The sequence below is a fragment of the Oryzias latipes genome, chromosome 7 (genome assembly GCF_053564925.1).
Source record: "Oryzias latipes strain Hd-rR chromosome 7, Olatipes_Hd-rR_3.1".
Lineage (NCBI taxonomy): Eukaryota > Metazoa > Chordata > Actinopteri > Beloniformes > Adrianichthyidae > Oryzias > Oryzias latipes.
This window is the reverse complement of record NC_136243.1, coordinates 36858136-36880073: the sequence shown is the minus strand read 5'-3', so window position 1 is coordinate 36880073 and position 21938 is coordinate 36858136. Positions and strand designations below refer to the sequence as shown.

Genomic DNA, 21938 nt, shown 5'->3' with positions numbered 1-21938 from the left:
CTTCCTTCATTTTACATTGATTTAGAATTAATCTTTTGTTCCTCGTGCCATCAGGAAATACAACTCTCTGGTAGGGCATCTTAAAAGTAATTTCTTGTCATTTTTATTTTTTACCCACTGATTTTTTAAATTATAATTCTATTTTTTTAATCTATTAATCTTTTTAATCTACTGCTATTTTTTCTTTTTGTATTTTTTCAAGATAATATAAGATAAGATATTCTTTATTGATCACACATTGGGGAAATTCAATTGTCACAGCAGTTCCAAAAAGCAGAGAAAAGTGACAGCAATGTGCAAAAGTGAGGGGTGTTCCAAAATGTGCAAGTATACAAATACAAAATGTGCAAAAATAGAAAAAGGAAAAAATAAGTAAGAACTTATGTACACTATTACGACATAACATATGTTATGCCTAATAATAAAATTAAATAAATAAAGAATATCCAGATGAGCTACGGTTTGTACATGCATATTTAAACTGTGGCATTGTACAATCTTACAGCTGTTGGGATGAATGACTTGCGGCACCGTTCCTTCCTGCATGGGGGGTGTAACAGTCTGCCACTGAAACAGCTGTTTAGTGCCTCAACTGTCTGATGTAGTGGGTGAGAGGTGTTGTCCATGATGGATGTTAACTTGGCCAACATCCTCCTTTCACCCACTTCCTCCACAAAGTCCAGTGGGCAGCCAAGGACAGAACTGGCCCTCCTGACAGCTTGTTAAGTCTCTTCCTGTCCCGGTTTTTAATGTGTGTGTGTGTTTTATGAGTGTGCGCAGATGGCCATTTCTAAATTCCCTCAGGGATTATTAAAGACTTATTCTATTCTATTATAGGCACATGATAGTTGTGGGTTTTTTACGTGTCTTCATTTTCTTAATCCCTAATTTCTCCCTCTCTAAAGGTGTTCCCTGGTTCTAAACAATGCAAAAACTGAAAATGTGTTTCCTGGCAAATGGAGGACAAAACTAGTGTTCCAGATAAAGTAAATATTAGCTACTCTTTCAGCTGTGACTCTTTGCAAATATCCCGACAGAGGTGACTTACCAGCCCACGCATACGGAATCTGATTAGCCTTATCTGAAGCAAGAAGGTAAATTTGCACTTACGCACTCCTGTGTATTTTCAGGCAAAATGAAACAGCTGGAAGAGCTTCCTGAGAGGAAGAGAGATCAGCACGAAAATGTCCAGGAATCGGAAAAACAGCCTCTATCATCCGTCAAAAGCTCAGTCTTTTTGGTTCAGTGGAAACCATGCAGAGAGACTCACTCAACAGTCAAAGGTAAGGTGGGTTTGTAACCTAATTGCCTGATAAATATCAAGGGGTTCTTTTGATTTGATATGTGAATCTGAGTTCATATGAACTTAGAGTGGAAGCTATAAATTTTGGTCAAGTTTCAAGTCAATGCACTAATATGTAAGGGATAATGGCCGATGAGGTCTGCATTATCAACAAGTAATGGGTGATGCGGAAGCCTGAATGGTTGCTTCCATGAAGTCTGTTTATTTCTGATAATGGACACCTCAAAGGGCATTTTCTGACTTATACATTGGTCACTTATAAAAGAAAGAAAAGAAAAGAATTATTCAATAAATTTTTAGTACTTTGTTCTTTTTATTTTTTTTCATCTTAAATCGCTTTTTCACAAAAAGCAGACTATTTGATACATGGTGCAGTGTGCCATGGTAACGGCACCAACCTCGACTGCAGCAGCAAAAGAAAACGATATTTATGCTGATGGTCACGATGGGTTAAAGCATCAGTTCAGAGTAAAAATGTACCTCTTATCTCTTGTTTTTGTCCAGATGATGAAGCTAAAGTTGGGTTCAAAGTCTAAAGTCCAAAGAATTCAATTCCTCCTCGTATCTTATTACCTGTTTCTTAGGTCCTTTAATCTCTTTCTCTCTGCTGCATGTCAGTCTTTAAATGACCAAATTAACCAGAGAGGTTAAAGGAAACTATAAAATGATTCATTTTTTTCTACTGTCTTGTTGTGATAAACCGTGAAACAAAGTATGACAATCTATGTTTTTATTTTATTTTATTTGTTTCAGACATGTCAATATTTGGAATAGTAATATTGTCTTCTGAGTAGTCTTCTGTTTCTGTGATATGGAACAATCGAGCTATGTGGCCGGAACTACCTTTTGAGGCGTGCATCATCGCTGTTGATGATCACTTTTTAATCCACCCTGCTGCCAATCAGAAATGTGCGCCAATGGAGTTGGATAGATGGTGATTGATTTAGCAAAAGAAGATGGAAATGGCTCTATGGCTCTATATGTTCTTTTAGAAGAGGCAAGAACATAGGGTGACCTTTAAGAGTGGAGGTCGAAGCACACAGACAGACTACATCTCGTTTAGACGGTGTAATCTGAAGGAGATCAGTGACTGCAAAATAGTGATAGGTGAGAGTGTTTCCAGATCGGTTAGGATGGTGGTGTGTAGGATGACTCTGGTGATGAAGGAGATGAAGAAAGAAAGGACAAAGGCAGAGAAAGGGACAAACTGATGGAAGCTGAAAAGGGAAAAATGTTGCATGACTTTTAAGAAGCAGTTGAAACAGGCTCTGGGTGGGTGTTCAGGTGAAACTTCCAGATGACTGGAGAACTACAGCTGATGGGATCAGAGAGACAGGCAGGAGTTTACTTGGTGTGTCATCAGGAAAGAATGTTGCTAAGGAGACTTGGTGGTGTACTGAGGAGGCTCAGTAGTGTATAAGGAGTAAGATACAGGCTAAGAAGAGGTGGAATACTGAGAGGACTGCGGAGAGAAGGCAGAGTACAAGGAGATGCAGCGTACGGTGAAAGTAGAGGGGTCAAAGGCCAAACAAGGGGCTTATGATGATATGCATGCTAGGCATGTGACTCGGTTGCAGATTAAACTGGACAATTTGTTGTTTGCAGATTTTCTGTTGAAGTTACAACGTTGTTTGGGAGCAGTGTGTGGTATGCAATGGTATGCCTACGCTACATTGGGGATTACAATGGCATTGCTCAGCTTCCTCATGGACTTCAGTGTGGCCAAGATGCTGGGGGGTAAACATGAACATTTTTCTAAAAGATTCAATCCAGACAAGCAAAAAAAACATAACTTTGATCAAAGTTTCCGTTTTTAAACTTCCAGCTCAGCAGTGGCTTTATGGACAACTCGAGGGCAACTTTCTTCTGCAGTTCCTCTGTTGGACGCTCTACCCAGCATGCCTCTGTGCTTTAGCAGCAACATTCTGCCAGAGCATTTGCCCCTTCTCCACAGGTCAGTGTCCAATATTTTACCCTGGATTTGGATATGGATCTTTTAAAGCACCCAGTCATATCATGGGGTGGCTGTGTTGCAGAGGAAGAGCGGTAAACTTCTGATTGGTAGATCACGGGTTCGGTTTTTACCCTGCCCACACGGGCGTTGAAGTGTCCTTCAAGGCACCGTACTACACATTGCTTCTGGTGGCTATAGCTTGGCAGCATTTAGCCGCCATTTGTATGTGAATGGGACTGTGATTGTAAAGTGGTTTGGGCCTTCTAAGAAGGTAGTAAAGCGCCTTGTGAGTATACACCAATCAACATATCCAAAAAGCAGAAATTACTGAATTTTGTTAAGGTGGTTTATAGTCTCTTTATTGATTTGCTTGATAATAAAGTTTGTGATATCAATTTTATTTAGTTTTAAAAACATTTCAGAAGACATTTCTTAGACACTAAAGTTCCAAAGATATTGGTAAAATGGTCAATACTTCTGCAGCGCTTCAATACCCGCATTGACGCCCAAAGCACTTTGCAGTCACGTCTCATTCACCCATTCACACACACATTCACACACTGGAGAGTGAAAAAGTTTCTTTTTCAGCTTGTACGAACAACAGTCTTTGCAGGCTTTTCCTTTTTTTCTCTTCATTTATTCTTGTCCCACGGTTGATGACAGGGTTTTTTAAGGCTTTTGTGGGCTTAGGCTCATGATGTTGTTCTCCTTAGGCTCAGGGATCCCGGAGGTCAGAACCATGCTGGCTGGCATTGACATGCCTCTCTACTTGTCTCTTACAAACATGTTTTCCAAGTTCCTGGGCCTTTTCTGTACGCTGGCAGCTGGAAGCACTGTTTTCCTCGGCAAAGTGGTGAGAGACAAACCATGAAGCTAACACAAGATTAGGGCTGTGCCGCTGATAACTGTCAGATTTATCTCCCAATTTATTTTTTACATTTCAGGGACCATTTGTGCATCTTTCCACCATGTTTGCTGCCTACTTAGATAATATGTTCTCTCTTCTACAAGGAATCAAGAAGGTAAATCAAATGTCATGTCAGCATTGCAACCTTTACCCAAAATCCCTATCTCAGCTTCAATAAGTGACTCCAGTAAAAAAAAAAATATATATATATATGTGGCAATTGTAAACAGGAATTGAAAATAGAAATGCAAAAACCAGTAATGCATTAGAAATAAGAAGATATATGAAGTACTTTAATCTGATACTTTTATGACTGTTATAGATTTATATCAGTGAAAGGTAAATTCATCAATTCATAATCAGACAGCCAGGCTTTAACATTCTTTCTGGAACAACATCTGTTGACGTGTAAAGAGTCAATTATTTAATGGCCTCCCTCTAGGTTTTTTCAAAGCATAAATTGCAGGAAATTTAAAAAAAAAATTCTCTTCAATGTTAGAAAGAGTAGAGAACTAAATTCCCTGGCCTTATGGCAAATTTACCAAAACTCTCAACAAAATTAGTGTTCAACATGAAAAAGCTACATTACTGAATGTGTGATGTCAAACAAAAGATGCATTTTAACAACTGTTGTAGCTGTGGTCAAGAATATAAATCAAAAACAAAAAAAGGGTCTCATTTGACATTATTTCCAAACCCTTATTTTTTATTCCCAAATTTGATGGAAACCAGAGTGCAAACCAAATGCTGTAGTCTTCTCCACAGAACACTGAAGGCAGACTGTCAGTCATTGACGACTGTGTTAAAAGGTTTGAATTCAAGCCCACAACAGACTTATGAAAACTCTGTTTTCAAAGAGCTCTTCCTCCTTCTTTTCACATTCCACCATCCATTTTAGAAGAACATAAACACTCACCTGAGCACAGGTGTTAGCTCACCTTTGCACTAATAGTTTGCATGATTGAATGAATGAAATATTTCACACTAGTTGGTTTTAAGGCATAGGTATGCGTTCGTGAACACTATCTGTTTTGTGTACATGTTGACATGTGAACATTTTTGCAGCTAGCAGGTGTGTTGATAATATTTGAGTGTGTGTGAACAGGCCCCGCCCTTTTTGTACTACATTTGAACTGTACCGTAATGATAAACAACCAGCAAACCTGTCTGCTCTATGCTGCTTCATGGTCTTATCCCCCTCTCACTATCACCCCCCCCCCCCCCCCCCCCCCCCCCCCCTGATATCCCTCTCTCTTCTTCCCTTCTTTCCTTTTCCGTCCGGTCCAACACCAAAGATTTTCAAACATGATTGAAATTAATAAAGTTTGGCCTCAATTCCAAAAGGGGTTTATTCAGACATACCTTTGGTTTGTCTGAAGATTAATAACCCCTCTTGTCAAAGTAAAATATGTCCAACACAAGAGGCCCTCAGCTCTCGTCTGTCTGCCCAGCTGTTGGACAGGACAAGTTAAAAAAAAAAAGAGCTTTTTAATGTTTTCTATTCATTACAATTCTTAGATCAGTCCTTTTATTTTATTAGACTTCAAACGTTTTGTTTATTTTAATCGCTGGTGGGTAGGTGGACCTCACAAAGCTTTAAAACTTTACTTTACCCTTGTGTTATCTTAGATGACCCCCCCCCCCCCTTACATTGAGGTGTTCTTCCTACCATGACAAAGGTGGATAAAGGTGGAAAGATTTCATGTAATCCATGGACACCAGTGAAGATCACAAATCATTGAAGAAAAAAGGTTCAGAGCTCTGTCTAGTGGGTCTAGATGACCCAACTCCCAATGGTAAAGTGTCAAGGATAGAACAAGGGTTACAGGTTATCAGTCTGTTGTCTGTGATTATTCCCTTTGACTCTGTTTCAACTTACTGTTGAAGTAACTGATCTATATTTCTTTAAAAATCTAAATTTCTCAAGATAATAAAATAAAGGTTTTTGTCTTATTTTGACAACCATACTCAAAGCTGCAGGAAACATTTCTAACTGATTTTGTCATTACTGCATGTTACAGTTGTTTGTTTGAATGTTTTTAAGGCCAACATGTGTACTTCTGCAGGAAAAAACCTCAGACATGTTGGTTGTAGCTGCTGCAGTCGGAGTTGCCAGCTGCTTTGGAGCACCAGTTAGTGGTAAGACACGTGATTGAATAAATACACAACTCTTTTCCCTCTGTGGCTCTTCACTGTCCAATTCAATTCAATTTTCTTTATTTCAAAATGAAAATAAACACAAACGTTTAAATAGGCAGATAAAACAAGACAGTGTGCTTGAAAAAGAGAAGGTAGAAGAGAAATCTTGTATATGATCCCACCCCTTTTTTTACATATTTCTATTTACAGTTTTGTACATGTCATACATTCACATTACATTCTGCATAGCACCTTCGCAGAAGGAATATTTTTGTTTTTACTGATCATTTCTTACTTTGTACAGTTCCATCAGTGACATCTTGTAGGTTTTTATGAATACATGTAAACTTTTGGTTTGTTTTAAACCTTTATCCAGTCTATTCCATAAATCCACACCACAGATTGATAAGCACATTTTATCTTGTGTAGTACAAATACACTGCTTTTTGAAGTTCAGCTGATTTCTTAAATTGTAACTCCCATCTCTCTCCTTGTACTGTTGTTGTATGTTTACTGGAAGTAAGTTAGTTCTGGCTTTATACATGATGATTGCTGTTTTAAGTTTCACTAGTTCCCATTAGTTAAATAAACCCTATTTTAAAATCAGTGCGTTTGTATGTGTCCCATAATCTACACCATAGACTGGTCGGGTGGCTTTTTCTTTTGTAAGATATACAAACACTGTAGACTGTAATCCGTATGATAATGCATCCTGAGTTTTGAGTTCCTTTCTACAAGTTCTTCTTGCTTCTTCAGCCTTTCATCCCTGCTGGCACTTCAACCGCTCCCAATCTTCTGGTTCTGGGTTAACGAACGAACATGTTTTGCCTGCCGGCTACAGAAAAAGAGTGGACGACGTGGAACAACAAGCAAGGATGAATAATGTCATTCTCACTGGATGACATTATTCATCCAGTGAATAACTGGATGACTTCCGGCTCTCGGAGAAGACGCCACGCAGGCATAGACCAGCTGCAGTTCTCAATTCTATTTACCGCAGAAAAGCGTAAATATTGAGAAAAGCAATTCCTAAACATGCCACCAAGAAGAAACCCAGTGTCTGAGGAATATGAGGACTTGAGGAAGATGCTTGATTTCGTGTTGGAAGACATCAAAGCTATGAAGATTGTTCACGGACAAATTCTGGATGCTATCGGAGAGGTGAAGCAGGTCCGGGCTCTGCAGGAGCAGTGTTTCAACAGGATGGATATAATCGAGAAACGAATGGATGACCAAGAGCAGATCTCCAGATGTAACAACGTGATAATCACCGGATTGAAAATCAAACCCCGGTCATACGCGCATGCAGTGACCGCTGAGAACGGTGAGGAATCCGACGAGCAGGAGACGAGCTCTGTGGAGAAACAGGTGGAGGAGTTCCTAAAGTCCAATGGAATTTCTCTGGACACCAACAATGCAGAGATCTGCAGACCGCTTCCCAGGAGAAGAGACACCGACAAACCAGCAATCCTCTTAAAGTTTGTCAATCGGAAACACAAAGCAGCTTCATTGAAGCAAGGAAGAAATCTGAGGGGAACCAACGTTTTCACGTTGTTTTGACAACCTCACGAAAAGGAATGCCGACATCGCCAGAAGAGCACGTTACTTGAAAAAGCAGGGGAAAATTCAAGGAACCTGGGTGAAGACTGCAAAATTTATGCCAAACTCTGTGGATCCCCTGAGCAGTCCAAGGTTGTTCTTATCAGGAGCTTGAAAGATTTGGAAAACTATTTACCCACCACAGTCTAAACAAGAGATACGTGAAGATGCTGGTCTCACGGGATGAGGAGACGAACTCTACTATCCATGGCTTCTGAAAAAAACAACACTTTTTCTTCAACAATCACCCGCAACCACAACTCTCAGAGAGATCTGAATGGTGAGCAAACCGACCTTCAAATATTCAGTGATAATGACAAAAACCTTCAAGACATCGACCCTGATCAATTCTTTTCCACTGTTAATATGGACTGCAAATATTACAGCATAGATGACTTTAAGAACTCTGTTAACCCAGAAGAAACACTGTCAATCATTCACTTTAACAGCAGAAGCATGAATACCAACTTTGAAGACATCAAGGACTATTTACAGAACATCGGGTATTCCTTTGATATCATAACCATATCTGAGACTTGGTTCAGCCGCGACAAGGACGCTGACTTTGAATTGGAGAACTATGAACTTAACTATGTGAACAGAGTAAACAAAAAAGGTGGAGGAGTCGCAATATATGTGGAAAAAAACACAAAGTTTACAGTAATTGATAAATTGTCTGTCGCAGTGGATGGAATACTGGAATGTCTTACAATTGAAATATGTAACAATTCAGGGAAAAATGTCATTATAAGCTGTGTTTATAGGTCGCCAGGGTCAAGCTTAGAAGTGTTCAGTGACTGGATGGAAAAGATGTTTACCTCTCTAAATAACAAAATATTCTACATCTGTGGAGACTTTAATATGGATCTGATAAACCCCAGCAAACATGAAGCAACCAACGACTTTATCAGCAGAATGTATGGTATGAGTTTATATCCAACCATAACAAGACCCAGCAGAATCACTACTCAAAGTGCTACTCTCATTGATAATATTTTAAAAATAATATAGAATACGCTCATATGAGTGGACTAATGATGTGTGACATAACTGATCATTTACCAGATTTTGCACTATTTGACATCAATGTGAAGACAAATAAAGTTATAAAAGAACCAGTCTACAAAAGGTTAAGAAATGAAAAAACCGTGAATGCTCTGAATAATGACTTATCCAGACAAAACTGGAACTCTGTGTGCAGAGAGAAAGATGTCGATATTGCTTATAAATGTTTTTTTAGAAATATTTAGGTCACTTTACAATAAGAACTGTCTAATTTATAAATTCAAGAACAAATATGCCAAATGCCCTTGGTTAACCAGCGGTCTACAAAATGCTTGTAGAAAGAAAAATAACCTCTATATAAAATTCTTAAAACAGAGGACAAGAGAAACTGAACAAAGATATAAGTCATATAAAAATAAACTAACTGAAATAACACGTTACAGTAAAAAAGTGTACTTCAATAATCTAGTGAATGAAAATAAATACAACGTAAAGCAAGTTTGGAAAAAAAATAAATAGCATCATTAAAAATGGGACAAAAAAGCGAACTTATCCAGATTACTTTACAGATGAGAAGGGTCAAAGCTACAACATCAATGAAGCAGCAAATGGTCTCAATAACTACTTTGTTATGGGGCGACAGTTGCTCAGGTAGTTGAGCGGGTCGTCCAATGACCGAAGGGTTGGCAGTTCGATCCCCGCTCCCACCAGCCAAAAAATGTCGTTGTGTCCTTGGGCAAGACACTTCACCCTCCTTGCCTCCAGTGTGGCTCCACTGGTGTGTGAATGTGTATGAATGATCCCGGTGATGGTCAGAGGGGCAGTAGGCGCGAAATGGCAGCCACGCCTCTGTCAGTCTGCCCCAGGGCAGCTGTGGCTACAACCGTAGCTACCGTCACCAAGTATGAATGAGGAGTGAATGAATAATGGACACACTGTAAGCGCTTTGAGTGTCTTGAAAAGCGCAGATAAATCCAATCCATTATTATTATTATTATAAACGTGGGTCCAGAGTTGGCAGCAGAAATTCCAAAATGCAAAACTAGCAAAGACAATAATCCACCCATCGAAAGGATCCCACACTCAATCCTTCTTTCTGATGTGAACGAAAATGAGCCGATATCAATTGTGAATAAATTCAAGAGTAAAAACTCAAAAGACTGTGAGGATATAGATATGAAGGTGGTGAAAAAAGTCATTTATAGTGTATCTAAGCCTCTGACATACATATGTAACTTATCATTACGAACTGGGAGATTCCCAAACCAAATGAAAATAGCCAAAGTGATTTCTATCTATAAGAGTGGAGACAAACACCAATTTACAAACTATAGAGCTGTCTCCTTCCACAATTCTCAAGAATTTTAGAAAAATTATTCAATGATAAATTAGCTTTATTTATTGAAAAACATAACATTATAAATGAAAACCAATATGGTTTTAGAGAAAATAGAAATTTGGGGAAATAATTACAAGAGCTCACTACATCCTCTCGTTTTACTTAAAAAACGAGCCGTCAGAATTGTACATAAAGCCAGATATCTTGATCATACAAACAATTTATTTTATCAATCAAGACTTTTAAAACTGCATGACCTTGTGGATTTTTACACTGCACAACTTTTATACAGAGCCAGTTGGAAATCGTTACCATCAATATCCAAAAACAGTTGTTAGAAAATGAAGGAGGAACAAACTGAGGGGATGTAGAAACTTCAAGATCAAATTGATAAGAACCACAGAGAAAAGTTTCTGTGTGTCGGTGTGTGACACTAAACTCTGGAACGGGTTCAGTAATGACCTCAAAAAATGTTCAAATATTCAAGAAAAGGTATAAAGAAACTCTTATCTCAGGATATGAAGATGAGAGGATTTAAGGATCAACAGGTGTTTGAATAATTCCAAATCCACGTGTGAACTTGATTGTGGTGAAATAATCAAAGCTATTTTAATTACAACCACTGAGTGTTACATTGTAATGTGCAATAATGATTACTGAAATGTTTGAATTACAATCAATAAGCTATTGATTTTGTTTACTTGATCTGCAATGTGTAGCAATAATTAATAGTTTAATGTGATCATGTGTTCTAATGATAATCAATTATTATTTCATATCGGTATCGTTACTGTTTACTGAAATCATGAATGAATGTTTTCTGAAGATCATCAATCATATCTAGGCACTGGATTTTGTTTCTTGAAGAGAATCTATCTGATCAGAACCGGATTTAAAACACTGTAAAACTATCAAATGAATGAACTCAGTAGGGGTGGGATTGTATAAGCTTGCTTCTTCCCACTCCTTTTCAAGCAATAAATCAAACTCTACTTTTTGTTTTGTTTTATTTCCTGTCTTATTAATCTATATATTTCCTCATTTCTGTAATGAGTTTGATAAATATGTGTAAATTCTTTATTGCTTTGACTACAATGCTTGAAATAAATCAATAAAATCAAATCAGATCAATAAAACCTCAAACCTCGTGCAAAGCTAAGTGGAGCTGGAGTTAATTGCTAATGCTAATAGCGCTAGCATTCCTAGCTAGAAAGAGATCTAAACACTATCGAGACCTGCCACGGCTCCCCAGGAGAAAGGAGACGGGTAACCAGCGATCCTCATCAGGTTGTGAATTAAAAACACAAGCTAGCTCTGATGAACCAAAGGGGGAATCTGAAGGGATCGGCTGCTTATCTGAACGACCATCTGACCAGAAGGAATGCTGAAATCTCCAAACATGCCAGGCTTCTCAGGAAGCAGAAGCAGATTGAGAACACTTGGGTTAAAGGCTGCAATTTTACGTCAAACCACTCGGTCTACCGGACCGGGCCATGGTTCTGGTTGTGAACACCATGGAGAAGTGTTTGATCACGGACATCTGAACCAACATGCAGTGATAAATCAAAGAGCCAAAAATGTAGGTTTTCTTCTCCTGTGATCACGTCTGCACAATTCTTTGGTGTTTGACATGTGCCTCCTCAAAACTCTAAAAGTCGAAATGAACAACTATTGGAAGCACACTGATCCCTGAATGGGTTTTTTCACAGTTTCCATGGTGGCCCCATGGGGCTTATGTGGGCACTCAGTGGTCCGGCTTGCTACAGTAGCCAGTGTAAAGCTCTGCTGTCCACAGGGCAGCTGGCTATCCCTTTTGGCCTTGCTGGCTGAGACTTCTTTTGTTTGTCCTTTTGGCTTTGGTGCTGTAGGTGTGTTGTTCAGTGTGGAGGTGATGGGCTCCCACTACTCTCTGAGGCATTACTTCCCATGTTTCTTCTCGGCGGCCTGTGGAGCACTGACCTTCCGCTTCTTCTCTGTCTGGAGTGGAGATATGGGTAAGTAACCAGTTACCACACTGGTAGTTAGCAAACAGATGTTTTGCTTCAAAACAGTCCAAACCCTTTAACCCTTGTGCTGTCTTAGATGACCCCCCCCCCCCTTACATTGACGTGTTCTCCCTACCATGACAAAGGTGGATAAAGGTGGAAAGATTTCATGTAATCCATGGACACCAGTGAAGATCACAAATCATTGACGAAAAAAGGTTCAGCGCACTGTCTAGTGGGTCTACATGATCCAACTCCCAATGTTAAAGTGCCTAGGATAGAACAAGGGTTAAAGAGGTGGAGAAGCTTTTAACCCTCATCTAACAGGTTTTATTTTAAATTCCCACTCTCATAACCTTCTGATGTATCGTCAAAGTGTTCCCACTGGTCTTTTAATTATGATGATGCTGTTTTTAGCCGGAATTTCAAAACCAGTGTCATTTTCTAGGACATAGTTTCTGCAGAGCGGCAGAAGTTCATTAGAAATTAACCTCTGAGTTGTGGGCAGGATTGTTGGCACTGTGACAGAGCAAGCCCCCTTCACATCACCCATCTGTTTACATGAACTTCCACTAGCTGGCAGCCATTCACACCCCAAGCTAACAATCATGTTGCAACCAAAATGGCAGCAATGTCAGAGCTATCCTGGCTTCCAGTTTAGATCCATCTTCCAGCTCATACCAGACAAAACAAAGACGTTCATGGATCTGTTCGTCTGACAGTGGATGCATCAGAATTGGGCAGAGCTGGGAGTATGTGGCTCACAGCAATACTAGCTTCTGCGTCACTGCTACAAGCTTTACTCAGAAAGGAATACTCAGAAATGCAGTTTTAATTTTCATTTTCTTTATAAATGTCCTCCATCATCAGAAAAAATCCACAAGAACATGGTAAAAACACCAAAAACATCACTGGACATCACTGCCAGCAAGCAGCGGATGTCCTCCTAGCACCTTACCCGCCAATTTTAACCGCACCTTAGACATTTAGGGCCCCTTGGTGGGGAGGGTGAGGGGACGTCACTGTGAGTAATCAGGAGATGTCCCCTTAGTGCCCTACCCGCCAATTTTAACTGCACCCCCCTTAGTACACACACCCCTCCCCCCTCAATATATACATCCCAACATAAACACACACACATGCACACACACACCATCTCAAACACACATACACGCACACACATTTTGCAAGGAAGGTGGGACCTGGGTCCATCTGTCCCCTACCCCTTCCCTGGTGGGGGGTGCGGGCCCCTTTGCAACGGCGGCCGTGTCACCGGGGTGCCGGCTTCCTGGGCCCGGCGGTGCTCTCTCCGCGCGGTGGGGGAGTTCACATTACATCTGAGCCGGGGGTGTCTGGTCCCTGGGGGGTGGGTTCTGGTCCTTGCTCCTGAGTGCTGGGCCCCGCCAAATTTCCAACTGTGGCCGATCCTGGTCGGGCCATATTTATAACACCCCTTGTGGGCCCTCTTTTTTTCCCCGGGGTTCCCCCCTCCTGGGCGGGGGCGGCGGGCCCCCTGCCTCGCTCCTCCCTGGACCAACCGTGGGCCGGGCGGATGGCTGCCTGGAGTGCAGGGCGGGTCTCCCTTGGGGGGTCCTGGCTCGTACCTGGGGTTGGGGCGGGGGGATGCCCGGAACTCCTGGGTGGTGGTGGGGTGCTCGTTTGGGGCTGTGGGCGTCCTTCTCCGGTGGGGCTCTGCGTTGGGTTCTCCCGGCGCGGCGGGGGGGCTGCTCTCCTGGTTGGGCTGGGGCGGCGCTCTCTTTCCCTCCGTGCATCCCTGGCCTCTGGCTCTGGGGGCCTCGCGGCGGCCCTGCTGGCCCTGGCCTGGGTGGCGGGCTTGGTTGCCCGGGCGGCGGTTGTTCCCTGCCGGTTCCCGTGTGGCGTTGGGGGGATTCCGGCTGCCGCTGCTGCTGCGGTGGGGGTCTTGGGGTGGGGATGGCTGGGCACTCTCCCTCCTTCTTTTCACGTTCCACCATCCATTTTAGAAGAACATAAAACCTCACCTGAGCACAGGTGTTAGCTCACCTTTGCACTAATAGCTTGCATGACTGAATGACTGAAATATTTCACACTAGTTGGTTTTAAGGCATAAGTGTGCGTGTGTGAACACTATCTGTTTTGTGTACATGTCGACAGGTGGACATTTTTGCAGCTAGCAGGTGTGTTTATAACATTTGAGTGTGTGTGTGGACGGGCCCCGCCCTTTTTGTACTGCATTTGAACCTTACCATAATGATTAACAACCAGTAAACTTGTTGCTTTATGCTGCTTCATGGTCTTATCCCCCTTCCCCTCCTATTATCACCCCCTACCCCCCCCCCCTCTCTCTAGCGTCCCTCCCTCTTCTTCCCCTCTTTCCTTTTCCGTCCGGTCCAACACCAAAGATTTTCAAACATGATTGAAATTAATAAAGTTTGGCCTCAATTACAAAAGGGGTTTATTCAGACATACCTTTGGTTTGTCTGAAGATTAATAACCCCTCTTGTTAAAGTAAAATATGTCCAACACAAGAGGCCCTCAGCTCTCATCTGTCTGCCCAGCTGTTGGACAGGACAAGTTAAAAAAAAAAAAAAAAAAAAAAAAAAAACACCAAAAACACAATTTGCATCAGAGTGCAGCTTTAAAGAACTGAATTGCAGCAGAAAAATTGATGCACATTCATTTCAGTGTTTTAGTGCTTGTTTGGGTTTAGCATCACACCACCTTCAGGTGATCACAAACTCCCATGCCAGCCTCCAAAAATGATCAACAAAAACTACCCCAGCTAAAAGGCTAGCATTGCCAACCTTTACCCCCAATACAGGAGCATACAGGAGTCCCTCTAAAGCATCAACACCTTTAAAAAAATTAACAAAGTCCATCTGACATTAACAGACATTTAAGCTGTAAGTCAAAATCTTAACATCCTAACGGACTTGGTGTTTTCTGTTGATAAATATAGTAGAAAGTAAGTAAATGACATGAGGATTGAGATAAGGCCCCAAGAGATTGTCCAACTTTGGTCCTTTAAATTACGCACATGTCTCTTGTCCGGATCCTCCTCCTTGCTGCTGATTGCCCAGATCTAGTTAATCAAAAGGTAAAAGCTTCTGTCAGCCAAGCAAGATTAAATAGTGAGAGCTAGAAACCAAACAGGGGGGTAACATTGGAAAAGTTTGAAAACTGCTTTGACACAAATGGGGGCAGGGATTTCAAAGCACAGACGTTCTGCATGTGTTTCACGTTGTCTTTTGGGAAAATGTGGAAAAACATCTTTTTCTGACGCTTTTGAAGCAATTTTACATGTCTTTTCTTATTAAGTGACCAAAAATATTCTTATAGTTCTTAAAGTTGTGAAGACATTTCCACAAAGCTTGAAGCTGGAATCCACGTTCAAAGAAAGGAAACTAAAACAAAGTTATTCCGATTTTTCTAACGTTTCAGGAGTCAGAAAAACAAAGTAGTAACTCTAAGCAAAAAGGAAAACCACACGGGAACAGAAACAAGACTAATTTATCACTTTTAACACAACAGTGCCTCCTTTCAACATGAAAATGTGCATGTCTCAGTTTGATGTGAAACTGTCCAACCCCTTACATTAACCAGGTTACTATAGCAGGACAATTGTCACACAACACAAAGCTTTAAGTAGAAAGAAAAGAGGTAGAAAACAAATATTTTTAAAGGAGCAGGAATAGAGTTGTGTGGTCAACTTGGAAACATTAATGGTGACTTCACTAATTCTAAAACATCCATCCATTCATCCATCTTCCTTCACTTATCCTCGACAAGGTCGTGGGGGTAGCAGTTTAAGCAAAAATGCCCAGACTTCCCTAGCCCCAGCCACGTTCTCCAGCTCTTCTGGGGCGACCCAGAGGCATTCCAAGGCCAGCTGAGAGACATAGTCTCTTCAGCGTGTTCTGGCCTCCGTCCAGTGGGACATACCGGAACACCTCCCCAGGGAGGTGTCCAGAAGGCATCCGGACTAGATGACCGATCCACCTCAATTGGCTCCTTTCGATGTGGAGGAGAAGCGGTTCTAGTCCAAGGTCTCTGCGGGTGAGCAGGCTCCTTCCCCTATCTCTAAGGGAGCGCCTAGCCAGCCAGCCTGGTTCTTTCGGTTATGACCATCCAAATCCATTCAAGGTCATCCTTGCTGTGAGTTTTCTTCTGGGTTTCAGCGTCTGGGTCTGCTACGTCTACGATGTCATGACAGAACAAACTGACCCAGACCCAGCTGACCCGGAAGATCTACGTCAGACCGTCACCCAGCGTGGACTGTTTCTGGACCTCCTCTACAGTACCATCACCCGGGTCACCGCTATTCAAGAGGACCTTTCTCGTCGACTGAGTGGAATTTCTCAAGCCCAGATGAATCCTATCGGACAATATCCAGCTAATGCTAATACCAAAATTACAGCACCTACAGCCGGGAGCTTAGACTTTTTCCACTGCCACATGGATTCCTGAAAATTTCCGACTTCAACCGGAATATTTTCAGGGGGACGTTGAATCATGTGGGGGTTTCCTTCTTCAGTGCCGACTTATTTTTCAGCAGGCTCTGCAGTATTACCAAGCTGACCACAGCAAGATCACCCTCATAGAGAACTCCCTCAGAGGCAAAGCGCTCAAATGGGCTCAGGCCTATCTATCTGCAAACCCCATTTCTCAGATTTCTTTTGAGCGTTTCTTAGGTGAATTTCAGCTGATCTTTGATCAACCCCGCAAGACAGAGGAGGGGACTCGCCACCTTCTGGGATTAAGGCAACGCAACCGATCTGTAAGTGAACATTTAATTGACTTTCGCATTCTAGCTGTAGAAGCTGGATGGCCGGACGTTGCCCTAAAAGGGGTTTTCTATCAATCACTTAAAGACCATCTCTGTTCACAGCCGGAAGCTAGAACGTTCGAGGAGCTAGTTACTGCAGCTCTTCGATCTGACCTACAACTTCGCGAACGTCAGATAGAAAGAGCACGAACTGAGAAGAAAACTGTAAATAACCCTGTGTCTAAACCCCCCATGCCAGAACCGCCTTCTTTCATCTCACGCGAACACTTCTCCCGCTCCTCTGAGGAACCCATGCAGATTGGACATTCAAAACTCACACCGGAGGAACGCCGCAGACGCAAGGAAGAAGGTACCTGTTTCTATTGTGGACAATCTGGGCATCATGTGCAGCAGTGCTTGTAACAAACCTTTCCAAACTTAATGTTGGAAAAGAGTACAATAAAGCAATTCAAAATATTAACTGCTTAAATTAAGAAAAACAGGTGCGTGCAACATAAACATTAAACAAAGAATGACAACTCAGAGGTCCCACTTAAGGTTTGTTCAGGTGTATTATATATTTACCATGCCCCAAACCGTTCATCCGACAAAACATATAACCACCACCGTATTTTTACATATATATATATATATATATATATATATATATATATATGTAAGTCTCTGTTTATATCCTAGAGTCCAACTAATGGAGTTTGTAAACTCAGTCCCAGCAATGCATTGCAAAAACAAAAAGGCTCAATCTCACCGGTGTTTTCCAGATCTATGACGTGTAGATTTCATGGGGAAAAATACACGCAATAATCCGTCCTCCAGGAAGTGGGGAGTATAATCCAGTGTGTGGAGCATGAAAACGGAGCGGCTCTGGGACATCCGACGCAGTTTCTCAGACACGGCACATCTGTTGAGTTTCTCCCTCCCCCATCCCAGTCTTTCTCTTTTTTTTTTTAAAGCATCAGCTGTTTGCCCTTGCTGCCTGCGCGTCATTGGCCGCCTCCCTCTCGTAGCTCCGCCTCTTCTTAAAGGCGCATGCTGCTTTTTCTCGTTCACCAAAGTCCATTCATAACAGTCCCAAAACATAAAGCTCTGTCCAGATAAAGTACATTAGCATACAAAGCAAGTATTTTGCCCCTGCAGGGATTCATAACAAAATACTTAAAAATACTTAAAAACAGTCCTCAGCATGCTATTTGTGGCATCACATGCTCATTATGTTTAAACTCCAAAGCCCCCCCCCCCCCCCCCGCTAGAAGGGTTCCTCCACTGTTATTCAGGAAAATAACTTTCTTTATTTACCTCTCAAGCTATGTCATCAGTCTCAAGTTTATTTTTTTTTATTTTTTTTATTTTTATTTTTTTAACTTGTCCTGTCCAACAACTGGGCAGTCAGATGAGAGCTGAGGGCCTCTTGGGTTGGACATATTTTACTTTAACAAGAGCGGTTATTAATCTTCAGACAAACCAAAGGTATGCCTGAATAAACCCCTTTTGTAATTGAGGCCAACCTTTATTAATTTCAAACATGTCTGAAAATCTTTGGTGTTGGACCGGACGGAAAAGGAAAGAGGGGAAGAAGAGAGAGGGACGTTAGAGAGAGGGGGGGTAGGGGGTGATAATAGGAGGGGGAGGGGGGTAAGACCATGAAGCAGCATAAAGCAACAAGTTTACTGGTTGTTAATCATTACGGTAAGGTTCAAATGTAGTACATAAAGGGCGGAGCCTGTCCACACACACACTCAAATGTTATAAACACACCTGTTAGTTGCAAAAATGTCCACCTGTCGACATGTACACAAAACAGATAGTGTTCACACACGCATACTTATGCCTTAAATCCAACTAATGTGAAATATTTCAGTCATTCAGTCATGCAAACTGTTAGTACAAAGGTGAGCTAACACCTGTGCCCAGGTGAGTGTTTATGTTCTTCTAAAATGGATGGTGGAACGTGAAAAGAAGGAGGGAGAGTGCCCAGCCATCCCCACCCCAAGACCCCCACCGCAGCAGCAGCGGCAGCCGGAATCCCCCCAACGCCACACGGGAACCGACAGGGAACAACCGCCGCCCGGGCGACCAAGCCCGCCACCCAGGCCAGGGCCAGCAGGGCCGCCGCAAGGCCCCCAGAGCCAGAGAGCAGGGAGGCACGGAGGGAAAGAGAGCGCCGCCCCAGCCCGACCAGGAGAGCAGCCCCCCCGTCGCGCCGGGAGAACCCAACGCAGGGCCCCACCGGAGAAGGACGCCCACAGCCCCAGACGAGCACCCCACCACCACCCAGGAGTTCCGGGCATCCCTCCGCCCCAACCCCAGGTACGAGCCAGGACCCCCCAAGGGAGACCCGCTCCGCACTCCAGGCAGCCATCCTCCCGGCCCACGGTTGGTCCAGGGAAGAGCGAGGCAGGGGGCCTGCCGCCCCCGCCCAGGAGGGGGGAACCCCGGGGAAAAAAGAGGGCCCACAAGGGGTGTTGTAAATATGGCCCGACCAGGCTCGGCCACAGTTGGAAATTTGGCGGGGCCCAGCACTCAGGAGCAAGGACCAGAACCCACCCCCCAGGGACACGAACACCCCCGGCTCAGATGTAATGTGAACCCCCCCCACCGCGCGGAGAAAGCACCGCCGGGCCAGGGAAGCCGGCACCCCGGGGACACGGCCGCCGTTGCAAAGGGGCCCGTACCCCCCACCAGGGAAGAGGCAGGGGACAGATGGTCCTAGGTCCCACCTTCCTTGCAAAATGTGTGTGCGTGTATGTGTGTTTGAGAGAGTGTGTGTGTGCATGTGTGTGTGTTTATGTTGGGATGTATATATTGAGGGGGGAGGGGTGTATGTACTAAGGGGGGTGCAGTTAAAATTGGCGGGTAGGGCACTAAGGGGACATCTCCTGATTACTCACAGTGACGTCCCCTCACCCTCCCCACCAAGGGGCCCTAAATGTCTAAGGTGCGGTTAAAATTGGCGGGTAGGGTGCTAGGAGGACATCTGCTGCTTGCTGGCAGTGATGTCCAAGCACCCCCCCTACCAAGGGCCCTACATGTTTAAGGTGCAAATAAAACCGAAAGAGGGGGGGCCCACTCCATACGGCAACCATAGGAGGGGGGCCACTGCCTAGTAAACCCCCCCCCCAGGCTCATCGCAGGCTAAGCCCCCCACCCCCTCACCCTGTTATGAGGTTATATGAGGAAGGGGGTAAGTTGGGGACAGCTGATAGACTGTCCCCCGGTGGTCAAACAGCTGTCCCCCCGCCCCCCCCCCCAACAAGGGGGCCAGGCCCACCCAGCCCAGGGGCCCCACCCCCGGAGGCGCCGACACTCCAGGCCCAGCACCACCCCCCCCACACAGAGAGAGAGGAGCCAGAAAGCGTTGCCCCCCCCCCCGGAGCAAGCCCAGGCCCCCACCCCCAAATGCCGGCCCTAGAAGAGCTCTGGTCAGGCCTCGACGGGACCGAGGCAGCCAACCGGCCGGGGAAACCGCCGATGGCCTCAGCGGAGACCCCGACCCGTCAACCCCCCCTGCCCCGTACCAATAATGCCCCCCCCCTCCCCCAGAATGCCCCCCCACAGGACAGGGCCGACAAGACCCCCCACCCCACCCCCCCCCAGACCCCGCAGCCGAAGCGGATGACACCCAGAGCGACCGGGGGCCCCGAGAGGGTTGTCCCGTCCCGCCCCAGAGCCAGGGAAGGGCCGATCCCAGCCCCAGGTGTAGATGGGAAGCCCATCCAGCGCCGCTGGGCCCCCCCCCCGAGCAGCGCCCCCCGCCAACCCCCCCCAGCACCCCCCAAGCCAAGCCAGACCACCACCCCACCCCCCCACCACGCACCCCCACACCCAAGCCCAGAGGACCACGCAGCGCCCCAGCCCGCCCCACCCAGGCGCCAGACCCGACCCCCCGACCAACGGAGCCCCCACCACCCCCCGCCAGGCCCCGGAGGCCCCGACCCCCACCCCGGCCTACGGCAGAAGGGCAAGGAGCAGCGACGACCAGGCCCCCCCCACCCCCTAAGTCATGGAGTTAGCCATGGGAGACCAGAGAACTGAATTCTTTCAAAGTTACTTGAACCTTGGGCTGACATTTTTTCCAAGCTGATATGATCAAGCAGCAGATTTCTGTGTTGACTTATATTTATATTTTTCTTGCTTTTCCAATTTATTAAAATAGTTTTTTTAGCAATGCAAAGAGTTATGAAAATGATAGAGCCTAATCCTCCTTCTACATCGATGGCACTCATGTCACCAAGCACACAAAGTGACGGTGAAGCTGTGATTGAAACCTTAAGCCAGACTGATAGATCGGCACATACCTGCTGCCAGAGAGCCTGGACAGGCGTGCAGAACCATAGTGCATGCATGTAATTGTCGGGTAGATTACTGTCACAGTGCTGACAAATGTCTGAGTTGCTGAGACCCATCTTGAACATCCTCTGTCCAGTGTAGTAAATTCTGTGAAGAGTTTTGAAATGGATTAGCTGCATATTTGGACTTTTTGTCATTTTAAAGGTGTTTAGACAAAGTTCTGACCAAAAGCTTTCATCTGTGCTGATGCTCAAATCTGCATCCCATTTTGTTGTCGGAAGTGAAATATTGTTATCTAAATTACATAAAAGTTTGTATATTTTGGAGAGAGTTTTATTCATTGAGAAATTGATCAGAGTGGTAACTACATCTGGTAGCTTTAAATCGTTGTCTCTGTATTTAAACTTTTTAGTAATAATTGATTTAAGTTGCTGATATTCCAAGAAGTTATATATTCCATGTTTGTCTTGAAGTTCCTGGGGAGTTATGAATCTTCTATCAATAATTATGTGCTCTAGTTGTTTTATGCCCCCTGCTTGCCAAGCTGGGAAGTGGATAATTTTTTTGTTTATGAGGATGTCTGGGTTGTTCCAGATGGGTGTCATTTTACACGGTTGAATTGATGATTTTGATATTTTGAGTAATTCCCACCAGG

At 43.9% G+C, this 21938-nt stretch overlaps 1 protein-coding gene across 3 annotated transcripts in view; it reads left to right on the top strand.

The window, feature by feature from the left end:
* The first annotated feature begins 1049 nt into the window (after window positions 1-1049).
* clcnk (chloride channel K) overlaps window positions 1050-21938 on the top strand; it is a 58505-nt gene continuing 37616 nt past the window's right edge. Inside the window, exons 1-8 of one of the 3 annotated variants that reach the window (XM_078949764.1) lie at window positions 1050-1283; window positions 2909-3040; window positions 3129-3257; window positions 3971-3987; window positions 4054-4110; window positions 4202-4279; window positions 6231-6303; window positions 12115-12240. In XM_078949764.1, the coding sequence (XP_078805890.1) occupies window positions 1136-1283; window positions 2909-3040; window positions 3129-3257; window positions 3971-3987; window positions 4054-4110; window positions 4202-4279; window positions 6231-6303; window positions 12115-12240 (760 nt within the window). In that variant the 5' untranslated portion in view covers window positions 1050-1135. Of the gene's footprint in view, window positions 1284-2908; window positions 3041-3128; window positions 3258-3970; window positions 4111-4201; window positions 4280-6230; window positions 6304-12114; window positions 12241-21938 lie in introns of all 3 variants that reach the window. The other 2 variants (XM_023956261.2, XM_023956262.2) reach the window with 2 other exon arrangements.